Below are 20,979 nucleotides of genomic sequence, written 5' to 3'. Positions count from 1 at the left end.
TGTGTGTGTGTGTGTGTGTGTGTGTGTGTGTGTGTGTGTGTGTGTGTTGATACCAAATGAGAACACCAGGTACCCTGGAGCTGGAGTTATAGGTGGTTGTAAGCCCTGTAAGCACAGGCTCTGGGAACTAAGCTAAGGTCCTCTGGAAGAAAAGCAATTGCCCTTAGCTGCTGCTGAGCCATCTCTCCACATACACAAATCCTTTTCTGGGTTTTAATGCAGAAAGATGAATATTAATTCAGCTGTAATTTTCAGAAAGACCAGTCTTTTACATTTTTATTATTTTTATGTATATTTAACTGCTTTGCCTGCCTGTATGTATATGCATCACAAACATACATGTATGTGTACCACACGCATGCAATGTTCAAAGGGGCCAGAAGAAGGAATCCAATCTCTGGTACTGGAGTTATGATTGTGGGTGCTGGGGCTCAAACCCTGGTCCTCTTGAAGAGTAGCCAGTGTTAGAAACAACTGAGACATCCCTCCAGCCCTAAGAAGTCTTTTTGCAAACCCCAGCAGTCCTGAAGATGAATAACAGCATCCAAAAGTGGCTCTGTGAATCTGCTGATGGTTTGTGTGCATGAAAGGAACTCAGCTTATTGGAAATGCTTTTGACGAAGCTTAGAAATGTAAATATGGTATAATCTCTCATGGCCTTTTGAATGAAAGTCAGGAACTTGTTACATAATTCAAAATAAATATATCAGGGGAATTGTGACTTGCTTGAATCTACTCAAAATTTATGAAATCTACTGCGTCATTTCTTAGGAATCATATTTCTTCTCTATACAACATAAATAAAGTTGGCACCCAACAGCTATCTTACATGGTTTATGGGATAAGCTGTCCTCTCTTTACTCCTGACTCCAGTGGTCTACAATCTCAAGAAAAGGAATGTTGCATCCATGAATAATACATGTATTAATCTCTGTAAGAACAAAATGTAGACAATACCAAAATGTTGCTGACTACCACTCAGCCCTGCCTATCCATAGACAACTGTCTATGCCTCCACAACTTTTCCATCAATGTACAGAGTTTCCTATGGTTTCGTTTTTACCATTCCTGGGATTATACTGTTGCCTACTAAGTCCTAGAGGTCTTTCATTAGAAGAATTATCTGACACCTTATTATTATTATTTACTATTATTACTGGGTTTGAGATAGGGTCTTACTTAGGACCCAAGATAGACCTTGAATTCACTCCTTCTGCATCAGCCTCCCCAGTGCTGGGATGACTTCCATATACCATTTGGCCTGTCATTATCTTTACTGTGATAGTTCTCAACCTTAGTGGTTACACCACAGTGCACTCACTACGTCTGTGATGATTCGTGTGTGTGTATGATGCTGAGCATTGAGCCCAGGGTCTTGTGAATGATAGGCAAGCATGGTACCAGGCCCAGTAATTAGCATGGATGCTATTCCTCAGTGTTACAAACATTGCTTGGAACTAACGTCTCTTATGTGCCTCTCTGTGCTCTTAGGTATCTCCCTCAAGCCACATGAAAGCATGAGCATGTTTTACATGTCCATACCACCATGTATCCCTTCCATCAGTGGCCCAACAACTCTGCTAGTACTTTTTTTAAAAAAGATTCTCAAAGATGCAGAGTTGCAAGGTCATTTCCTCGGACTAAAGGCTGGAGGAGCTGAAAGTAATGTAGCAAAGATGTCACCCTAGACAGGCATGCTGGTGCATACCTGTAATCCCAGGACTGGAGAAGCAGCTGCAGAAGGACCCAGAGGTCAATGTCAGCCTCTACTACATAGCAAGTTTGAGACCCTCTCTCAAAAACAAAGAAAGAAAAAAAAAAGATTTGTTACCCTTCATTCTGAGTCTGGAGACCTGCAGGGTTGGGGGAGGGTGTGTTGTTCCCTCTACACTGGTCAGTGGCCCCTACCCTGCACAACTCACCTCATTTCTTTAAGAATTTGGTGTGTGTGTGTCCATGTGCATGAACATGTACATACATGCATGCCTGCATGGGTGTGTGTATGTGTACATGCATGTGTGCATGCATGCACAGGTGTGCGCAGGTGGGTCAGGCAGGGGAACTGATGGAAGGTTAGAGATTTGAATCTAAACCAGCTCACAAATTCTTTCCTGGTAGCCTGACGATCATTGCGGGATAGAAGAGATAAGTCAGAATTAACCCCTCACCAGCCACACTCGTAACAGTCACACGTCCCCCATGGGAAGTTAGTAAACATTTTCTGAGTAACATTTCATCTGCCAATGCATGTATATCCTAAAACCCTTCACAGCACCTGCTCTTAGATGCTTTCATCCCCATGACAGAGAGGAGAAATGAACAGATTACACAATCTTGGGACACAACTTTTGTAAGGTAGCATTTCATTCACCTAAGGTGACACCAGCGTTTTGCAGATAGGGACTTAAGACTGAATAATAACAAGCCAGGCATGATATTCAATAATCCCAGCATTCAGGAGGCTGAGGCTAAGTCTGGGTCACATAGAGAGTTACAGGCCAGCCTGAGTTATATAGTATATATATCCAGCCTCAAAATAAGTAAATGAATATAAAATAAAGAATAACATTCAAGAAAACATTTTGGTTTTGATCAGTTGTAACACTGATGTAAGTTTTATATTCTACCCAACAGGATGCATTTCCTTTGCTCTCTCGTTCTCCTTTTTGTTGCAAGTCTATCTTAGTGCAGCTGACTGTGCAATAGAAACTTCTAAGACAGTGTATCCACAACTCTGCTAGACATCAGAATCACCTGAGGGGCCTTTGGAACAATCGTATAAACAGGTCGTTGCCTATATTAATTATCCTAGAATGCCTGCGGCATAAAGCCAGGTGACTGCAGCTTAATCTACTGATGCAAAGAATAAGAGAAAAAAATCTTTTGGGTTTAAAAGAAACAAGCAAAACATACAGTTTCATCATACTTAAATCCTAACACACGGAGCAACGGTGCCAGGCTTGTCCAAGTGTGAGCCCAGCTTTCTCTGTGCAGTAAGTTCTAGGCCAGCCAGAACAACATGGTGAGACCCTGCCTACAAGTCCAACTGCCAAGGCAGGAGAATTGCTATGAGTTCAAAGTCACCCTGGGTGGCTTAGTGGGTTATAGGCCAGCCTGGGCTACACAGTGAGACTACCTCTCAAAACACACCAAAAAAGAAAAAACAAAAAACAAAAAAACAAAAAAAAAAAACAAAAAATGCATGCCTGCATGTATACATACATAGGTAAGTGTAATTTCTAGAAACTCTGGGACACTTTTAAATAGCTTTAATGTTTGTTTGTTTGTTTGTTTGTTTTTAATCAAATGACTGTGCTTCATTAGACCTGTTGAACAATTTACAAATGAAACTTAATAAGATTTGTCAACTTGGGTCTACAGAGAAAGCTCAACTGTTAAGAGCACCGTTGGTTCTTCCAGAGGGCCTGGGTTCAATTCCCAGCATTCATAAGGCAGCTCACAACCATCTGTAACTCTGGTGCTCTCTTCTGACCTCAACCAGCACTTCTAGCTTGTAGCTCACAAACATGCTCAAAGACAAAAGAACCATGCACATAAAATAATAACATAAAATTTAAAAGATTTGTCAAGTTGAGACTTATTCGGATGAATGTTTAGCTGTCAAATTATTGCATACAGGACTGGGTAGAGCCCCTGACTCACATGTGGGGCCCTCTGTTCAATGACTAGCACCAAAGAAAAACAAACAAAACCTGATGGAGTAAAGACAATATGGGCCATGGTGCCTTCCTGATGACTCTTGAAAGTTTTCAGGTGACATCATGCAGCACGAGGCCAGCACAGTGAGCCCAAGGACCATGCCCTCACTGAAATGTAGATAGATACCTAAGGGCCATCGAGATCAATTGTGAGAATTTGTTGAGGAATTCAAGAAACTGAACTTTTCTGTGAGCCTTGGGACTGATACGGAGTAACCAGGAACAGTCTCATTTCTGTGCACAGTCCAACAAACAAACAAACAAACATTAAAGCTATTAGTATTAGTCAGGGTTCTCTAGAATCACAGACCATATGGAATGTCTTTCTATGTTGAGGGAATTTATTATGATGACTTACAGTCTGTACTCCAACTCCTCAGCAACGGGCAGCTGTGAATTGGAAGTCCAAGAATCTAGTAGTTGCTCAGTCCCACAAGGCTAGTTGTTTCAGCTGATCTTCTGTAGAAGTAGATTCCAACAGATATGCTGGCAAGTAAGTGCAAACATCAAAGAAGACCAAACCTTCCTTCTTCCAATGTCCTTAGGTAGGTCTCTAGCAGAAGGTGTGGCCCAGATTAAAGGTGTGAACCACCACTCCTGGATCTAGAACTTGTTTTGTCTTAGGCTGACCTTGAATTCAGAGATCTTCTTGCCTTAGTCTCCTGGGATTAAAGGTGTGTACTACTTGCCTGTGCCTAAGCTTTTCGTGGCCACTGTGCCTCAAGATCTCCATGCTAATCCAGGTCAGAAACTTGTGTCTTCCAGCCTCGCGATCTGGATAACAGGTGAACTTTCCAACTCTGGATTGTTCTAGATATAGTCAAGTTGACAAGCAGAAATAGCCATTACACTATTTAAAATATTTAAGTGTCTCAGAGTTTCTAGAAATGATGTATATATTATGTATATATGTATATATTATGTATTTTTATTTTGTTTTGGTGTGGGTGTTTTGAGAGGGAGTCTCACTATATAGCCCAGACTGGCCTAGAACCCACTAAGCCACCCAGGGTGACTTTGAACTCATAGCAATTCTCCTGCCTTGGCAGTTGGAATTGTAGGCAGGGTCTCACCATGTTGTTCTGGCTGGCCTAGAACTTGATGCACAGAGAAAGCTGGGCTCACACTTGGACAAGCCTGGCACCTTTGCTCTGTGTGCTAGGATTTAAGTATGATGAAACTGTATGTTTTGCTTGTTTCTTTTAAACCCAAACTTTACATAGTTCTATCTCGTTACATTTAAAATTCAAGAGAATCCCTTCTGTCTTTGGCAGCCATGAGGTTTTAGTCCCATCCCTTGGAAAAGCCAGCCTACTTGCTGCTTGTCCCTAGATTGACCTCCATGTGAGTGAGCACTTTGTCCCCGGGAATAAGGCACACTTTTCCCAGAGGTATAGAGACTTAAACTCCCGTGACAGTGTGGAAGGGTGTCTGCTCTCTGAGGGTTTAGCTGTTCTCTCTTTCTCCTCCCGTCTTTAAAGAACAGTGGGTGATGATTCCCAAACACACTAATTGGTGTGTGTCTAACCTTTGGAGGTTTCAATGTGTACACTCTCCTATTCCTGTGAGCTCAGTCCCTGCCTGGGATGACATCACCTGCTGAGACAATGGTGCATGCTTTGAGGCTGTCTGGTTGACAGTGGGTAGGGTTATCTCACAGTTCTAGGGCAGTCCCTTGGGGGACTAACCTTAGGCTTCTGTCCAGCTGAAGTTGCACTTGACACTGCACCTTGGTCTGTCACAGGGGATCTTCACAAAGCCAAACAGAGAACCAGAGTTCAAAAAGTATCGAGCCCTCCGTGACCTCCTACCTCTCTTGTGTTCTTATCTAACTCAGTTGATCACTTTTTTTGTGGGTTCTCCTTCTGTCCTTTCTTGTTTTCCCAGACAATGCAGTGACACAACCTTACCTGTCAAAATAAGGAGAGAAAGGGAAAAGAGTTTAAATAAGTTTATCATTAAAGAAACCTTGTATTTACAGCCTTATACGTAAATAAGTCCCAGCTACAGGCCTGACTATGTTTTGAATTTCAGGTTGGACTCTCTGAAACTTTGATGGTGGCTCATTTGTGCAGTCCTGTTGTAATTGAATGGACTGAACCATCACAAATGTTCTCATCTTTAGTAAACCTTGGTTGAACCTAAGAAAGAAGGGGGAGGGGAAAGAGGAAGGAAGGGGAGAAAAGAAAAGGAAAGAGGGACAGAGGAGGAAAGAAGGAGGGAGGGAGGGAGAGAGGGAGGGAGGGAGGGAGGAAGGAAGGAAGGAAGGAAGGAAGGAAGGAAGGAAGGAAGGAAGGGAACTCTTAAAGGAAATATACATTGGGTTGGGGAGATGAGGAACAGCTCAGTGGATAAAACACTTGCTCTGCAGGCTTGAGGATGAAGTGTCAGTCACCAGAACCCACATAAATTCTGGGCAGGCTTAGCAGCTGGCCTACAATCCCAGCACTGGGAAGTTGAAAATGAGATCCTTGGAGCAAGCTGGCTAAGTATACTAGCCTTACAGTCAATGTCTACATTCATTTGAGAGACTCTGCCACAAAAAGTGACCACAATATAGGAAGATTTCCACAGTCAACCTTGAGTGTCTACATGCATATACAAACATGCCCACACACATGTAAACATATGTATATTATATACACATACCCCCCACCCCAAAGGAAACCTGAGTGGCAGCAATTTGGTGTGTTTGTATTTATTTTGATCTAAGTGGATAAATATCTTTTTAGGAAAGTCTCAGAAGCATTTCATGACCAGGATCTCATGAGACACTTCACCTTGTCACACCTCTGAATGTTGACAAGCCTGACAGCCACCATGATTTTCCCTCTGCCTACAGGACTGCCAACTAGACTCCCAGAAATCATGCTGGTGGGATCCCAGTCCTTCTCTCCTGGCGGGCCCAATGGCATCATCCGGAGCCAGTCCTTCGCAGGTTTTAGTGGGCTGCAGGAAAGGCGATCCAGGCAAGTACTGGGTACTCCTCCTGGGATGCAGCAGAAAGGGGCTGTGTGTGCACATGTGTACCAGCTAATGTCTTCTTCATGGAAAGGATAACACATCCCGAAATAAGGGCAATCATTCCTATCACTTACAATTCCTTTTGCAAAGATATCTGAGGATTTAGGGTGAGCCAGCCCTTTGCATATATATATCTATATATATATATATATATATATATATATATGATGTCATTCAGGTAGGGGTTGGGAAATTAGGCTCTAGTGTCCCTGGAATCTCCTCCTCTCATAAAACCAAGAACGTTCAGAGAGTGAATGGCTAACATGCAAGAGAAGTCACCCTCATGGACGAAGTTCTCCCTTCCCAAGGGGAGCTCCAGGTTCAGAGAGAGACTGTCTCAAAAACATAATGTGAAGAGTAACAAAGGCCAATACCCAAAAGTCAGCTTTCAGACGTATAAGTACATACATGTACTATGTACTAGCAGACCCCAATGCAAAATAATAATAAAAGTAAAGTAAGCTAACTAAGACTTCAAGGACAGCTCTAAGTCCAAGCTCCATGTTTTAGTTTAATGCCCTAGAAAGTTAGCTATTTGTTGAGCTTTGGACACTTTACAAGAAAGATATCACTCACATCCTAGCAAGTCATTAAGTTTGTATCTGATATTATACAATGACTTTTCTTTTCCTTTGGTTGGATATTACTTCTACCTGTTCCTTGTTTCCACCTGAAACCTGGCTCTCTAAAAGCTAGACTCCAAGGATACCCTCAAAAGGCTATGCCTGCAGGGTAGAGCTTCTGCTCTGCAAAGCTTTCAGCAAACAAATGTCAAGAAACAAAATGCAGCTAGTTCCGGTCTGTGCTGTTCAAGGCCATGTCTCAATCCTCCAGGCAGTAGGATGAAGGCACTACAGTTTAAAAGGCTTTTCTCTAGTGGGTCTTTTGATGCCTGAGGCTCACAGTTTCCTTTCTCTTCTCTTTCTTTAGGTGTAACTCCTTCATTGAAAATGCCTCCGCTCTCAAGAAGCCTCAGGCCAAGCTGAAGAAAATGCATAATCTAGGACACAAAAATAACAACACCCCCAAAGAGCCTCAGCCAAAGAGAGTGGAGGAGGTCTACAGGGCCCTGAAAAATGGACTTGAGTAAGAAAAATGACCTTAACTATGTGCCTTTGGGAAAGAGGATCTTTTTCCTCCTCCTCCTCCTCCTCCTCCTCCTCCTCCTCCTCCTCCTCCTCCTTTTCCTCCTCCTCCCCCTCTTCTTTTTCTCTAAAACCTTTTTCCTTCCTAAAAACCAGTCATAGGAAATCTGTTTTGAAAGGGCCGTGTGAGCCACTGCTACATTATTCTTTGTTTTGTTTATGAGGCAGGATCTCATGCAGCCCAGGCTAGTCTTGAACTCCCTATGTAGACCTTGCAGTTCTGATCAGGTCTCCACCTACCAGATTCTGGGATTGCAGAGTGGGTGGGTGGGGAGTGTGCCAGAACACTTTCCTGGGTGTTTCCTTCTTGCTCTATCATTCAGGCAGCTATTTATAAGTCTCACAGATGGGAGACAGGTTGTATTTGCACATCGTATCATGATCCTGAAGTAGTGTGTTTATAGCTAAACCCCTGTACTATTGAACATCACTTAGCCAATAGTGGACAGCCATAGCTGAACTAGAGATTGCTAAAGAAGGGTTCTGAGCCAGGTGTAGTGTGGGTCACACTTGTAATTCTACCTAGAGCTCAGGAGGCCAACGAAGGAGCATCATCAAAGTTCAAAGTCAGGAGTTCAAAGTCAGCCTGGGTGACATAGTATACAAACTGCCTCAAACAGACATTGGTGCAAACAGTTCATAAAGGGTTCTGAAACCTTCCTGAATGTGTTTAAGGATAGTTTGTCCTGAAGAACACTTGCCTAGCAGTTTGGTAAGGCACCTACGGTAACTACCAGGTTTAACTAGACAAAACTGTGTGACCTAGGTCCTGCCTAACTCTTCCCTCCTTGTTGACTTTTCTCTTCTGGATTTTCAGCCTCAAGGGGGTGCTCCAGCCACCTCTGTTTCCTTTCTTCAAACTAGACAGGATCAGATGTGGCTACTAGGCTTTCAGAATGTTCTCCAGCCTCAAGTCAAAGTTTTGATTCTTTTTCAAGAGAGAGGCAGGGTCTCACTCTAGAATCCAGGCTAGCCTGAAACTTACTATGAAGCCCAGGCTGGCCTAGAATAGCCCTGCTTCAGTCTCCCAAGGGCTGAGCTTACAGGTGTGAGTCACCTGGCTGCGATCACTATTCTTAACCCCCTCTCAGAAGGCAAAGGTCAGCGACTGCTCAGATGGCTCCAGAAGTGAGCACTCACCATGATGTCTTACCTTTGCAGTGAGTACCTGGAGTTTCACCAGACAGAGCTGGACAAGCTGACTGCTCAATTAAAAGATATGAAGAGAAACTCTCGCCTGGTAGGTACCTCTGATCATGAGAATGCTAACACAGGGTGGTGGTGGGGGGGGGTGTCCTCTCCTCACTTACTGGAGGGGAGAAGTATCAGAGGGAGGAGAATGTTAAAGAAAACAGATACAAGGAGCAAAGCCATTGCCTCCTGGTGTGTATTTTGGAAGGAAGAATTGCTGAGACTAGTGGCTCACACCTACAACCCCAGAAGGAGAGAGGCTGAGGCAGGAAGATGGCCAGCCTCATATAGGGAAGCCTTGCCTCACCAAAACAAAACAAACCACAATAATAATAAAAAGAAAAAAGTGTTTTTCTTTTAAATGCTTTAGTCTTAATACTTCTGAGTATGTGCTATGTGTTTTTGTAGATATACTTCATGATGAAATAAAGATGATAAAATGATTAGAGTTTTAGAAAACTCTAAGTGGGGTTGGAGAAATGATTCAGTGGTTAAGAGCACTGACTACTCTTCCAAAGGTCCTGAGTTCAATTCCCAGCACCCATTTGGCAGCTCATGATCTGATGCCCTCTTCTGGTATGCAGTGATACATGCAGACAAAGTGCTCATATACTAAGATACATAATTACATCTTTAAAAGAAAACTCTAAATAATATAACAAAATGATCTGTTGCTATTTTCGTAGCATCTCCTTAGTATATTCAGAAATGAGAACATTTGCTTTATCTTCAATTTGTAAATGTAGGCCAGTGTCCTAGTTTGCTTTCTATTGCTATGATAAACACCACAGCCAAATGCAACTTACTGGGAAAAAAAAAGGTTTATTTCGGCTCACAGGTTGTATACTCTATCATAGAGAGAAGTCAGGGCAGGAACCTGGTGGCAGGAACATTAGCAGAGGCCAAGGAGGAGCACTGCTTACTGGCTTCCTCCTTGTGCCTTCCTCAGCCTGCTTTCTTATAGTCCTCAGAACCATGTGCTCAGGAGTGCACAACCCAAAATGTACAGGACCCACCCATATTAATCATTAAATATTAAATATTAATATTAATAATTAAATATTAATTATTTAAGAAAATGTCCCTACATACTTGCCTAGCTGCCAATCTGATGCTATTTTCTTATTGATCCCTCGTTGTAGATGACCCTGACTTGTGTCAACTTGACTGAAAGTTAACTACCCAGTCAGTGGCAGCAGGCAGGGAAGGAAGGGAGGCAGGTCACTAAGTGGCCAGTGTGAAAGCACCATTGAGCCCCATTAGAATCCATGCTGTATGGCTAATGTCCTCTCTTCTGATGAGATTGTGAGGACTGATTTTGATCATTTCAAAGTGTGATTTACTACACCTTAACATTTCAAGGCAACAGGAAACCCCAGGAGAGTCTGAATATGTAGACCTGGCACCTGTGTTTAATATGTGTTTGCCTTTCACTTCATTGGCATGTAGACTAAAATGCTCTTTGGGTTTTGTTTATGAACCGTTCAAGCTGCCAAGAAGCCACAAGAACAGGGTGCAACTGTAGAGTCACAGCGGTCATGTGATGCTGGCTCTTGAAAGTATCCCAAATAACCTAGAGTTTACTCATTAAAAGCAAATGCCAAAAAAGCCAATAGAGTTTGGTGGGGCTGGTGATTCCTTCACGGGCAATGAATAGATAGATAGGTGGGATCTGAGCTGTTTATTAAAGTGGGCAGGATTTCTAAGGAGGATGTGTTGTAACCAAGGAATCTTCTTTTTGTTTCAGGGTGTGCTGTATGACCTAGACAAGGTAGGCTAGCATTCTGTGTTGGGGTGCTGCTGAAAAACGAAGCTCTGCACTTGGAGCAGATGTCAGAATATCAGTAGAGACCCTTTGGGGGTAGGAAGATTCCAGATAAAGTATGACTGGGCGGGGGGGGGGTGTCCATGAACATCAGGGCCAACAGAATCAAAGAGCATGAGGGGGAACAAGGACTCCAAGATGTGAGTTTGTTCTGGTCCCTGAGCCTGGAACTTGTATTTTGAGATCCTCACCGTGTAACTGCCCTTTTCATCAAGTCTGAGACATCTCTAATTCATGCCATAATTGTTTATGTGCCACTAAAATGATTCCATACATATATAACATAATGTTTCAAAAATATAAAAGTAGAAATTATTCCAGTTAAATCTAGTTCTTCCTTTTCATGTAAAATGTATATTCTTTTTAACAAAATTCCTTCAGGCCTTTTAGAAGGGAGGTTCTTGTGTCTTCCTTCTTAGTTGTACACCCTCCATGCCGTTCTATATACATAGCTTTATTTCAATGCCTAATCTAATCATGGTATTCCCTACAAAGAAGCTTTAAAAGGCAATTAAATCAAATGTATGTTACAATATTTGTAACTCGTTGGGATGGCATGACCAGCTGCATCTGTGAGCCCAAATGGACAGCTATCACAATGCACAAACAACAATTATAAAGCTGACCCAGTTCTAGATTCAATTGCACAATTCAATGTGCAGAAGCTCATTTTAGAACATGCAAAATATATTATGAAGAAATTTAGATATCATCCAAATGATACTGCTTCGCCAAAAATCAAATGGATTAGCCACTTTGGTTTTACCATGGGATGACCATAATTAGTTCAAGATCATCTCTCAGGCTAGTTAGTGTTTTGAAAAATATTTTCCAAATTAACATTAGGACAACACTAAACTAGTGACCAAGGTAGAAGGAAAGTAGGAAAGTACTTATGGGATGTGTGTGGAGAACAGGCTCGTGAAATTTCTCTCAGGAGCCTAATCAATTGTGCTGTGGGTGGCTGTTCTTTCTTCAAACTTCTCCTTTTAATTCCAGCAAATTAAAACGATTGAGAGATACATGCGACGCCTGGAGTTTCACATTAGTAAGGTAACCAGTGCTGCTCTTGTCTCTGCCTCTGTATTCCTGCTCTCAGTTACTGCCCAGTGCATGCTCACATGGGTATCGGATGGCTTTAACTGCTGCTCTTGTCTCTGCCTCTGTATTCCTGCTCTCAGTTACTGCCCAGTGCATGCTCACATGGATACCGGATGGCTGTAACTAGATGCATCAGCTGAATGTAGAAATGGAAGCCTTGGGGCTGCAGAAATAGTGCCACAGTTAAGAGCATTGGCTGCTCATGCCAAGGACCCAGGTTCAGTTCCCAGCCCCAACAGGGTAGCTCAATTGTAACTCCAGTTCCAGGGAATCTGACACCTTCTTCTGGCTTCCATAAATACCAGGCATGTATGTGGTACACAGGCATACATGCAAGCAAAACAACAATGCACGTAAAATATAGATAAAGAAAATCTAGAAGAAAGAGAGGAGTTAAGTAAGGGAGGGGAAGGGAGAAGAGAGATGGGAGAGATAAGAATGTGAAGCCTGATTATCTGGTACTGTTTAGACGTCACTCTCATAAGTGTGACCAACTTAACTGAATTTTCTCTACTATTGATCCATGATTTCACAAAACTATTTTCAGTAAATAACCTGATTTTTTATTTTTTAAATGCTTAATCCTGGGCTGGAGAGATGACTCTGTGGTTAAGAGCACATACTGCTCTTGAAGAATTCACACCCCTTGGCTCACAACTGCCTGTAACTCCAGACCTGGGGGATTTGATGCCTTCTTCTGGCTTCCAAGGGCACCTGCACTCAAGTGCACATACCTGCACATAGACATACACAATATATACATGATTAAAAATAAAATAATCTTTTAAAAAAGAAAAAAGGCCAGTCTAAGCTTAGGAGGATGGTTCTGTGTTAAGAGTACTTGCTACACATTTACACAATAACAAAGACCAAAGTTTGGATCCCAGCACCCACGCCACAAGCTGGGTATCCCAAAAATGCCTGTAACCCAGCTCCAGTTGGGGCAAAGACAAGAGGATGGGTGTGGCTTGCTGGCCTTAGGCTTAACTGAGAAAACCTGACTACAGGTTCAGGGAGCCACCACTTTTGCTTCAAAGGAATAGATTTAGAGTAATAGATGAAGACAGCTGGTGCCATCTTCTGGCTCCTACACTCACACACATACATACACTGACACACACTCACACTCATACACACACTTACACTCACACATATACTCACATACTTACACATACACTCACGCACACAAACACACACACATACTCACACTCACATACACACACACTCACATACTCACACTCACACATATGCTCACTTACACACTCATTCACACAAACACATGCACAAATGCATAGATAAAATACCTACAAGGTATCACTTGTTAATAATGTCTCTTAAAGTGATAATAGTTTTGCATTCTACACATTTTCTCTTTGATGTAAAATTAGAACCTCCCCAATGCTTTTTCTCATGTAGAAGGCTCCTGTCCTCCTTGTCTAACCCCACAGTTCAGCTCAGACCTACACATTTTCCAGTGTTCCCCTTCTTCTCTGTGTATCCCCATAGCCCTTCTCTTCCCCCATCCCTCCCTTTATCTCTCTTTCTATTTGAGGCAGGATCTCAATGGCTTAGAATCCACAACCCTCCTACCTCAGCCTCTCAAGTGCTGGGATTATAGGCATGTGCTAGGCCAGCTGCCTAAGCCAATTTAAACAATCCCAGTGGTTGCCTCAAAGACATGAAAGGGCCTTTTTAACTTGCATAATTTGGAAACAAGATTCAAGCAAAATCTGCTTTGAAACAAACAAACAAACAAACAAACGGGTATCAGTATTGAAAATAAATAAGTGACTGATGTAAGGAATCACTCTTGACAATCTACTGCTTCTCCAGAACAGAAATACAGTGTATCTTTAAGGGCATGATAACAGCCTATGGGACTTTTCTCAAGCATGACGGTTATTTATCTGTTTCCTGTTTGGGTTCTGGCAGGTAGATGAGCTCTATGAAGCCTATTGTATCCAACGTCGTCTCCAAGATGGTGCCAGCAAGATGAAGCAAGCTTTTGCAACATCCCCTGCCAGCAAGGCTGCCCGGGAGAGTCTGTCTGAGATCAACCGCAGCTACAAGGAGTACACAGAGGTAAATCCTGCAGTCTCTTTCCATGACCAGATCAGAATAGTTAGTCACTGTCAGAAAGAGGAACACACACACACACACACACACACACACACACACACACACACACACAGAGAGAGAGGGGGGGGGAGGGGAGGGGCAGGCAGGCCTGCTGGCACAGGCCTGTAATCCCAGCTACTCAGGAAGTTGAAATAGAGGGATTACAAGTTCAAGTGAGTGAACTTGGGCTACTTGAATGAGTTCAAGGCAAGGCTGGACAGTTCAGTGAGATCACGGCTCAAAATGTAAACAGCAACAATGTAAAAAGAGAGTTGGGAAAGTAGGTCAGTGGCAGAACATTTATTTGCTGGCAGACATGAGGCCCCTCCCCTCAAATATGAAAAAAAGCTGCAGGCAAGCAAGGTAATGGTGGAATTGTCTGAACTGAGCCATAAAGCCTAATATTTTATCATTTAAATTCACTTCTAAGTACTGTATTGTGCCCTGAAGGAAGAGTAGAACCCGTGATACAATGGCTAGCCAACATACAGTTTTGATATTGGACTCCATTCTGCCTACAGTTCTGTGCCTGTGTGCCTCTGTGTGTGTGTGTGTGTGTGTGTGTGTGTGTGTGTGCATGTGTATGTGTGTGTGTGTGTAGGAGGGTGATGAGAGATTTATCCATGAACAGAAATGAACAGTAATGTATCTTCCTGGTTTCTGACAGTCTCTGGGGTCCAAGTATCATCAGACAGGGAGGGTTTCACCCCCTAGGGGTCACCTAACACTAATGCATGCCCTTCATGAAGAGGCTGAATTATTAAAGCTGCACTTCTCACTGTCCCTGGAGACTTCATTTGGAGATCAGATGTCACCAGTGAAGTCATGGCTCGAGCAGGATCTAGTGGGCAATTCGCAGAGCCGAGCATCTGTCTTATGATCCTTTTATGCTCACACCACAGGGCTGCTTGAACCAAATAAGTCTTTCTCTTTTCATGATTTAACATTAGGCCCTTCTTTGCCTAAATTCAGAAGAATGCTTTTAAATTCATAAAATAAGCTGGGCTTAGTGTAATCCCAACACTTGCAAGCTGAAGCAGGAGAATTACTGCAAGTTTGAGGTCATCCTGGGCTGAGTAATAGTGACTACCAGGCCAGCTAGGACTACATAGCAAGAATGTGTCTCAAAATAAATAAGCTCTGTGGTGATCACTCAGGCATTTGAGTACTTGCTGGAAGAGGGCACTGGATCACCTGTAACTATAGTTACGAGTCACAGTGTAGGTGCTGGGAACTGGAGGTATTGGGAACTGACCTCGGGTTCTCAGGAAGAACAGCTTGTGCCCTAATAAGCATTACAGTTTCGAAGTGCTGAAAACCTTATGTGATTTTTATCCCACCTGCAGCAGCAGTTCTCCAAGTATTTTTTAATTTCAAACAGTGTTCAACCCTGGCTGGATTCATGGGTGACTTCAGCCGTTAATCTAGTGGCCCCTGAGTTCTTAAGACAGTAGTCGCATTCCCAACGTGCCTGATGACACACCTGGTAGGTCTCAAAACAGGTCCCTTGCAGAGAGGCCCCAGGCTCTGAGGAAACAAACTATTTGCAGTGCTGAGATTTTCTTTTCAACGCTTTCAAGCTACTCAGAGCTCAGACCTGAGGAAATGCTCCCCAGCTTTGCCAAGCTGTCTGAAGTACTGAGGACTTCCTACAGGAAGGATAACGCCATTCTCCCCTGTCCCACACAAGTGACAGCACTGAGCAAAACAAAGACTCAAATAAGCAGAGCCTGGGGACTTCTAGAGCTCCCTGATGCCCTGCTTGAGCCTGTTGGTGATTACTAAGTGGCCTCACTTTTGTCAGAATAGCAACTTGCACAGGCCGCAGTTGAAGCTGGCCATGAAGAAGAGGGTCACAGAAGCAGAGAGGGCCAGACCTGCTGACTATAGCAGAGAGGCTTGCATTGCCCCAGCTGAGCTGCAGGAAGCTCTCACTGGAGAGACACACTGGCTGGGACACTTAAAGTCCAACTGATCTCATTAGGTCATCTGATACTGGAGCGGTAGAATGGGTATGGTCAGGTTATAGCCCTCAGTATCTCGTTCCCTTAACACCACAGTGAGGAGGGGACCCCTACTCAACCCAGGGGCTCATTCTGGGGCTTCATAACATCACATTGGAAGTCTGCCTCACTTGGGTAGAATCAAACTTCTATACTTCTCGTCCCCCTCCCCAGAATTGTGTATGTGTATGTACACATGTCTGTGTGTGATGTAGAGAGGCAGGTATAGAAACGTGAGGAAGACCTCAGCCTGCATCCTCCTGGGTGCTACCATACATTTTGTTGGGGTTTATTTGTTTTGTTTTGAGACAGGGTCTCTCACTAGTCTGGAACTCTCCAGTAAGTAAGCTAGGCTTGTAAGTAAGCTAGGCATGTAAGTAAGCTAGGCGTGTAAGCACAAGCCCCGGAGGGCAACCTCTCTGCCTTCCTTGTACAGAGATTAAAAGCACATACCACCAAGCCTGGCTGCTTCTTTCTTAATTTTATTTTGAATTTAGCAAGTAAAAGATATATATAAATGTGTGATTTATGACATAGTATTATGAAACAGGAACACACTAGAGAGTGGCTGACCCAGCTTGTTTAACCTGGAGCATGGCTCTCTTCCTATAGGTGTGCATGGCTGATTCCCCATCACAATAGTACCGCCTTCTTGTACAGTTGTGCGTCTGTTCTTAGAACATCCGCATTCTAGAGTTGTCTGATTACTTGGATATCATTTAACTTGTTCATCTAAGCCCCAGCTATCCCATGCACTAGAAGCGTTACGTTGTTCTGCCTGTCTTGCAGCGGGTACTGGGTACTCACAGGAAACAGGAGCATGCCTCCTGTCGAATGCTATCACTGTGGAAATGCCTCGAGCCGCCGTGCAGAGGAAGGAGGATCTAACACCGTTTCCTATGCTCTTTGCAGAACATGTGCACCATTGAAGCAGAGTTGGAGAGTCTGCTGGGAGAATTCTCCATCAAGATGAAAGGTAATCTGTTCTTGTTCAGAGATGGATAAAGATGTCATGTCCACAGAGATTCTCGAGAAGGTGTGCTTTTGCAAAGACATAGGGTCGCCTACTCTTGGGCCTTCCACTTATGCTAATTTCTAGATGGGTCTCTACTTGAACCTTGTCTTCACACTTGAAAATGGTGTTTATCGAATGAGTGAAACAGCAAAACCCCAGAGTCCGTCCCACGACTCAGTAATCACCAAGGCTTTGCCACTCTTTCTTTTCCCTTTGATGAACTAGAAAACTCCAGAGGAGGAGAAGCCAAGAGTGTCAGAAGCGCCTGTAAACTTCAGTACAGTTCTGAAAGAATAGGGCCATCTTACGTAACTGCAGTGCCTTGGCCTGTTGTCCCATTATCACATCTAAGGAAATTAGCAAGCCTCTGTTATTAACCTAGTTTGTTTGCAGATATCCCAGCTGTCTCACGAATGCTTCCTAGAGTTGTGTTGCTTCAATTAGGACCCACACAGGGTCCATGTGTTATAATTAGCTGTCAGTTGGGCTCCCTTTAATCTGACACAAACCCCCATCCGACCTTCTAGATTTGCCTGGCAGCCTCATCACATTGCCAATTAGCAATCTATTTATTTATCTACTTTAAATATTTTCTTTTTAGTTTGAAGACTTTTTTTTTTTCTTTGTAACTCAGGCTGGTTTTAAACTCATGGCAATCAATCCTCCTCCTGTAACGGGCCAAGCACTGGGAGTATAGACCTGCCTCACCATGCTGGTCTCATCATACCCATCTCACCGTGGCTTACTGTCATTGTCATGTCAATCATTTCATTTGTTCCTCTGCTCCCATGTTGCTGTGAATCTGTTCTAATCGAGAGCATTGTTGGTTTAAACTACAGCATCTGCAGCACAAAAGAGGAAAGAACTTCACCTAGCTGTGGTGAGACTTACACTGCAGTGTCCATGGTGTCCGTCAGGGCTGTGGGACAGTACCATCACAGCCAGCCCTTTTCTCTCCCATGTTTGGCTCATTTGACTGTAGCTGAACAGCTGGGCCTCTGCAGTCCTTTCTCTGGGTTGGTTTGCTTGTTTAACAGTTTGATCCTTAGGTTGCTAATGGGGATTATTACCTTACCTACTTTCTGCAATAAGAAGAGTGAAAGGGGGGAAACACCCTTTAAAAGTGGTTCTGGGTGGAGCTGGAGAGACAGCATAGTAGTTAAGAACACCAGTGGTTCTTGAAGAGGATGTGGGTTCAGTTCCCAGTGCCTACATGGCAGCTTACAACCATTGGTAACTCCAGTTCCCAGGGATCTGATACCCTCTTCTGACCTCAGACAGCAGGCAGTTATGTGATGCACATACATAGCGCCTTGCCTGTGTTGGACATCTGCATCTTTCCAACTCTCCAGGTCCATTTGCTTCCACTTAGGTCTCTACCTGAGTCAGTGGTTCAAAACCACCCTGGATCCATGCTCCCTTTCAGCAGTTTAGAATCTATACAGCCAGGATGGAGGGTCTCGGGATCTCTTTAAGCTTTCTGCATGATTCTGTTAATAGCCTTGTTCATTGCAGCCTAGCTTACAGAGTGAAGTTACTTTGCCACTGTTAGCACAAGGATTGCCCTTGCCCCATGGCATGTAGGCCAACACACACGAAGAATGAGGTCACCACCCCTGTTAACAAGGGCTGCTCAAGTCCTGTTTCTGATGTTCACTAGTATCAGATGCTTCCATTTTTGATGAGAGAGATAATTTCTTCTATTTCATGTGTGGATGCCAGTAGCCAAAAGACATGAGATGACTTCTCCGAGGTCACACAGAAAGCTGAGGTCAGACTTGAAGCTGAATCCTGGGGTTCTGGCTCCTACTTTAGTTACTTTTCCCATCTCTGTGACAAACACCTGATTTTAAAAAGGAACTTTGGGGAAAAGGGATTTGTTGTAGTTGATGGCTTGAGTCAGGAATAGTTAGTCATGGCAGAGAGGTTATAGAAGAGCTCATGGCTGTGGGAGTCTGCAGCTAAGACTACTCAAATTTCCCGGGACCAGGAGCAGAAAAAGAGAAATGTTGGTGCTCTGATCACCACACACACACTTTGTTTGTTTGTTTGTTTGTTCATTCCAACAACCAAACCTGAAGGATGTGGTTGACACGTTCAGGGTGTGTCTTAACTTCTAAATCAATTGACCTTGGAAACACCCTCACGTACACATCAAAGGGTTATGCCTCACTAATTCTCGGTGCTCCACCCTTTCCTTTTCCTCCCCTCCCCTCCCCTTCCTTTCCTTTCCTTTCCTTTCCTATTCTCCTTTCTGGACAGGGATCTCATGTAGTATTTGCTACATAGCTGAAGCTGGCCTTGAACTCATGATATTCTTAACACTCACTGCCCGCTAAGTGCTAGAGTTATAGTCACTGTCTCAAGCAATAAGGTAGACACATATAGTTTGTATAACAAAAGTTATATTTTATTATCCTGAGGGTCATCACACAAGGTTCACACTCTAAATTCTTAACTATGGTCCTTACCCTATCTCTGAAAATCTGCTCACCTGTGACATATTTTAGCCAAAGGTCTGGTTTCAGTCTCCAACAGTAGTCCTGGCTCGGGAGACTCCCCAGCCTCATGTGTCCCTGCTATTTTTACATCTCTAAAAAGGCATTTTTTACTATGCTCAGTACAGTCAGCCACCACCATACCCAGCCTTCTAGGCAGTTTTTTATTCAAGCAATTTGACCATGGAAATTAACCGTCACAGCTGCCAGTACATGACCACCTCAATGCCACATTATGAAGAAGTTCTAATAATTGAGCAAACACTATCAACCATTGCTCAAATGCCGATTTTCCTTAGAGAAAGAATTCCCTTGAGCTTAAAACATAGGCACATGAATCGTATGGCATTGGGAAGGAACAACCCACCCATCCACATGATCTAAATCTCAGACCCAGAGATAGTAAGCTTCTGCCACAAGTGGAGATGTCCTGGTCACCAACTGTGAACTGGGTGCTTGGGCTGAGGCAGTGAATGCCTGAGCCATCTGCTCTGCTGTCTCTCTGCCCACTTTTCTCATATGCTTCCTTGGTTGCCCCAGACTCAACCTCTATCACCTCTACCCTCCTAAAATAAAAATAAAAAATAAAAAAAAAAAAACCAGAAACATGCACACGTGTGCTCATGCCCCATTTTTTCTCTCTCCACAAAAGGAATGAGAAGACTTCCCAGATGCCATGACATCCTAGATTCTCATGAACTGCTGCCTGTCCATTATATTTGATTAGTATACACCCAACCTCCACCCCCACCCCTGTTCCCAAAACCAACCACTTGCATCACATTTGAAGATCTGACAACCCCTAAGTTCCTCCTGCCACGCCCTCCCACACTTCCCTTTTGCTCAACTCCATAACTACAACCTGAAAGACAGTTGTCCTGGCGATGGTGATGATAAAGACATGGGGGACAAGAGCTGCTAAGCTATGCACACCAACCAGCCTTTGCCACCTCATGACTCCTGGACACCACAGTTGTCTGAAGATGTGGGGTGGAGGGGAACCTCCAAGTAGCTCAGTGGGCATACGTGAGCAACTGGATCAATCACATGACCAGACTGCTGTAGAAGCCTGAGCCCAGGATGGATGGAGGGGTTGTTGAGGGCAGAGGCCAGAGGATCTGAGTGCAAAACTAGCTTGGGCTACATAGTAAACTGTCTCAAAACAAAAAAAGAAAATTAAATCAAGTTTGGTGGCCCATGCCTGTAATCTTAGCACTCTTGAGGCTGAGGCAGGATTATGAAGTTGTGGCCAGCCTAGGCTTCAGAGTGAGACACTATCAAAAGAAAGAAAGAAAGAAAGAAAAAAAGAAAGAAAGAAAGAAAGAAAGAAAGAAAGAAAG

General features: G+C 43.5%; 1 protein-coding gene across 4 annotated transcripts in view; it reads left to right on the top strand.

Moving 5' to 3' along the window:
* The window catches only part of Ripor2 (RHO family interacting cell polarization regulator 2), a 111,905-nt gene that overhangs the window by 50,178 nt on the left and 40,748 nt on the right, over positions 1-20,979 (top strand). For all 4 annotated transcript variants that reach the window (XM_028776295.1, XM_028776298.1, XM_028776296.1 and 1 more), the window contains exons 2-8: positions 6,562-6,688; positions 7,674-7,829; positions 9,050-9,128; positions 10,827-10,850; positions 11,904-11,957; positions 13,938-14,087; positions 17,039-17,102. In XM_028776295.1, the coding sequence (XP_028632128.1) occupies positions 6,562-6,688; positions 7,674-7,829; positions 9,050-9,128; positions 10,827-10,850; positions 11,904-11,957; positions 13,938-14,087; positions 17,039-17,102 (654 nt within the window). The remainder of the gene's footprint in view (positions 1-6,561; positions 6,689-7,673; positions 7,830-9,049; positions 9,129-10,826; positions 10,851-11,903; positions 11,958-13,937; positions 14,088-17,038; positions 17,103-20,979) is intronic.

Source organism: Grammomys surdaster, unplaced genomic scaffold (genome assembly GCF_004785775.1).
Source record: "Grammomys surdaster isolate TR1022 unplaced genomic scaffold, NIH_TR_1.0 267, whole genome shotgun sequence".
NCBI lineage: Eukaryota > Metazoa > Chordata > Mammalia > Rodentia > Muridae > Grammomys > Grammomys surdaster.
The sequence above is the reverse complement of the archived record's forward strand: the minus strand, read 5'-3'. Positions and strand labels throughout refer to the sequence as shown.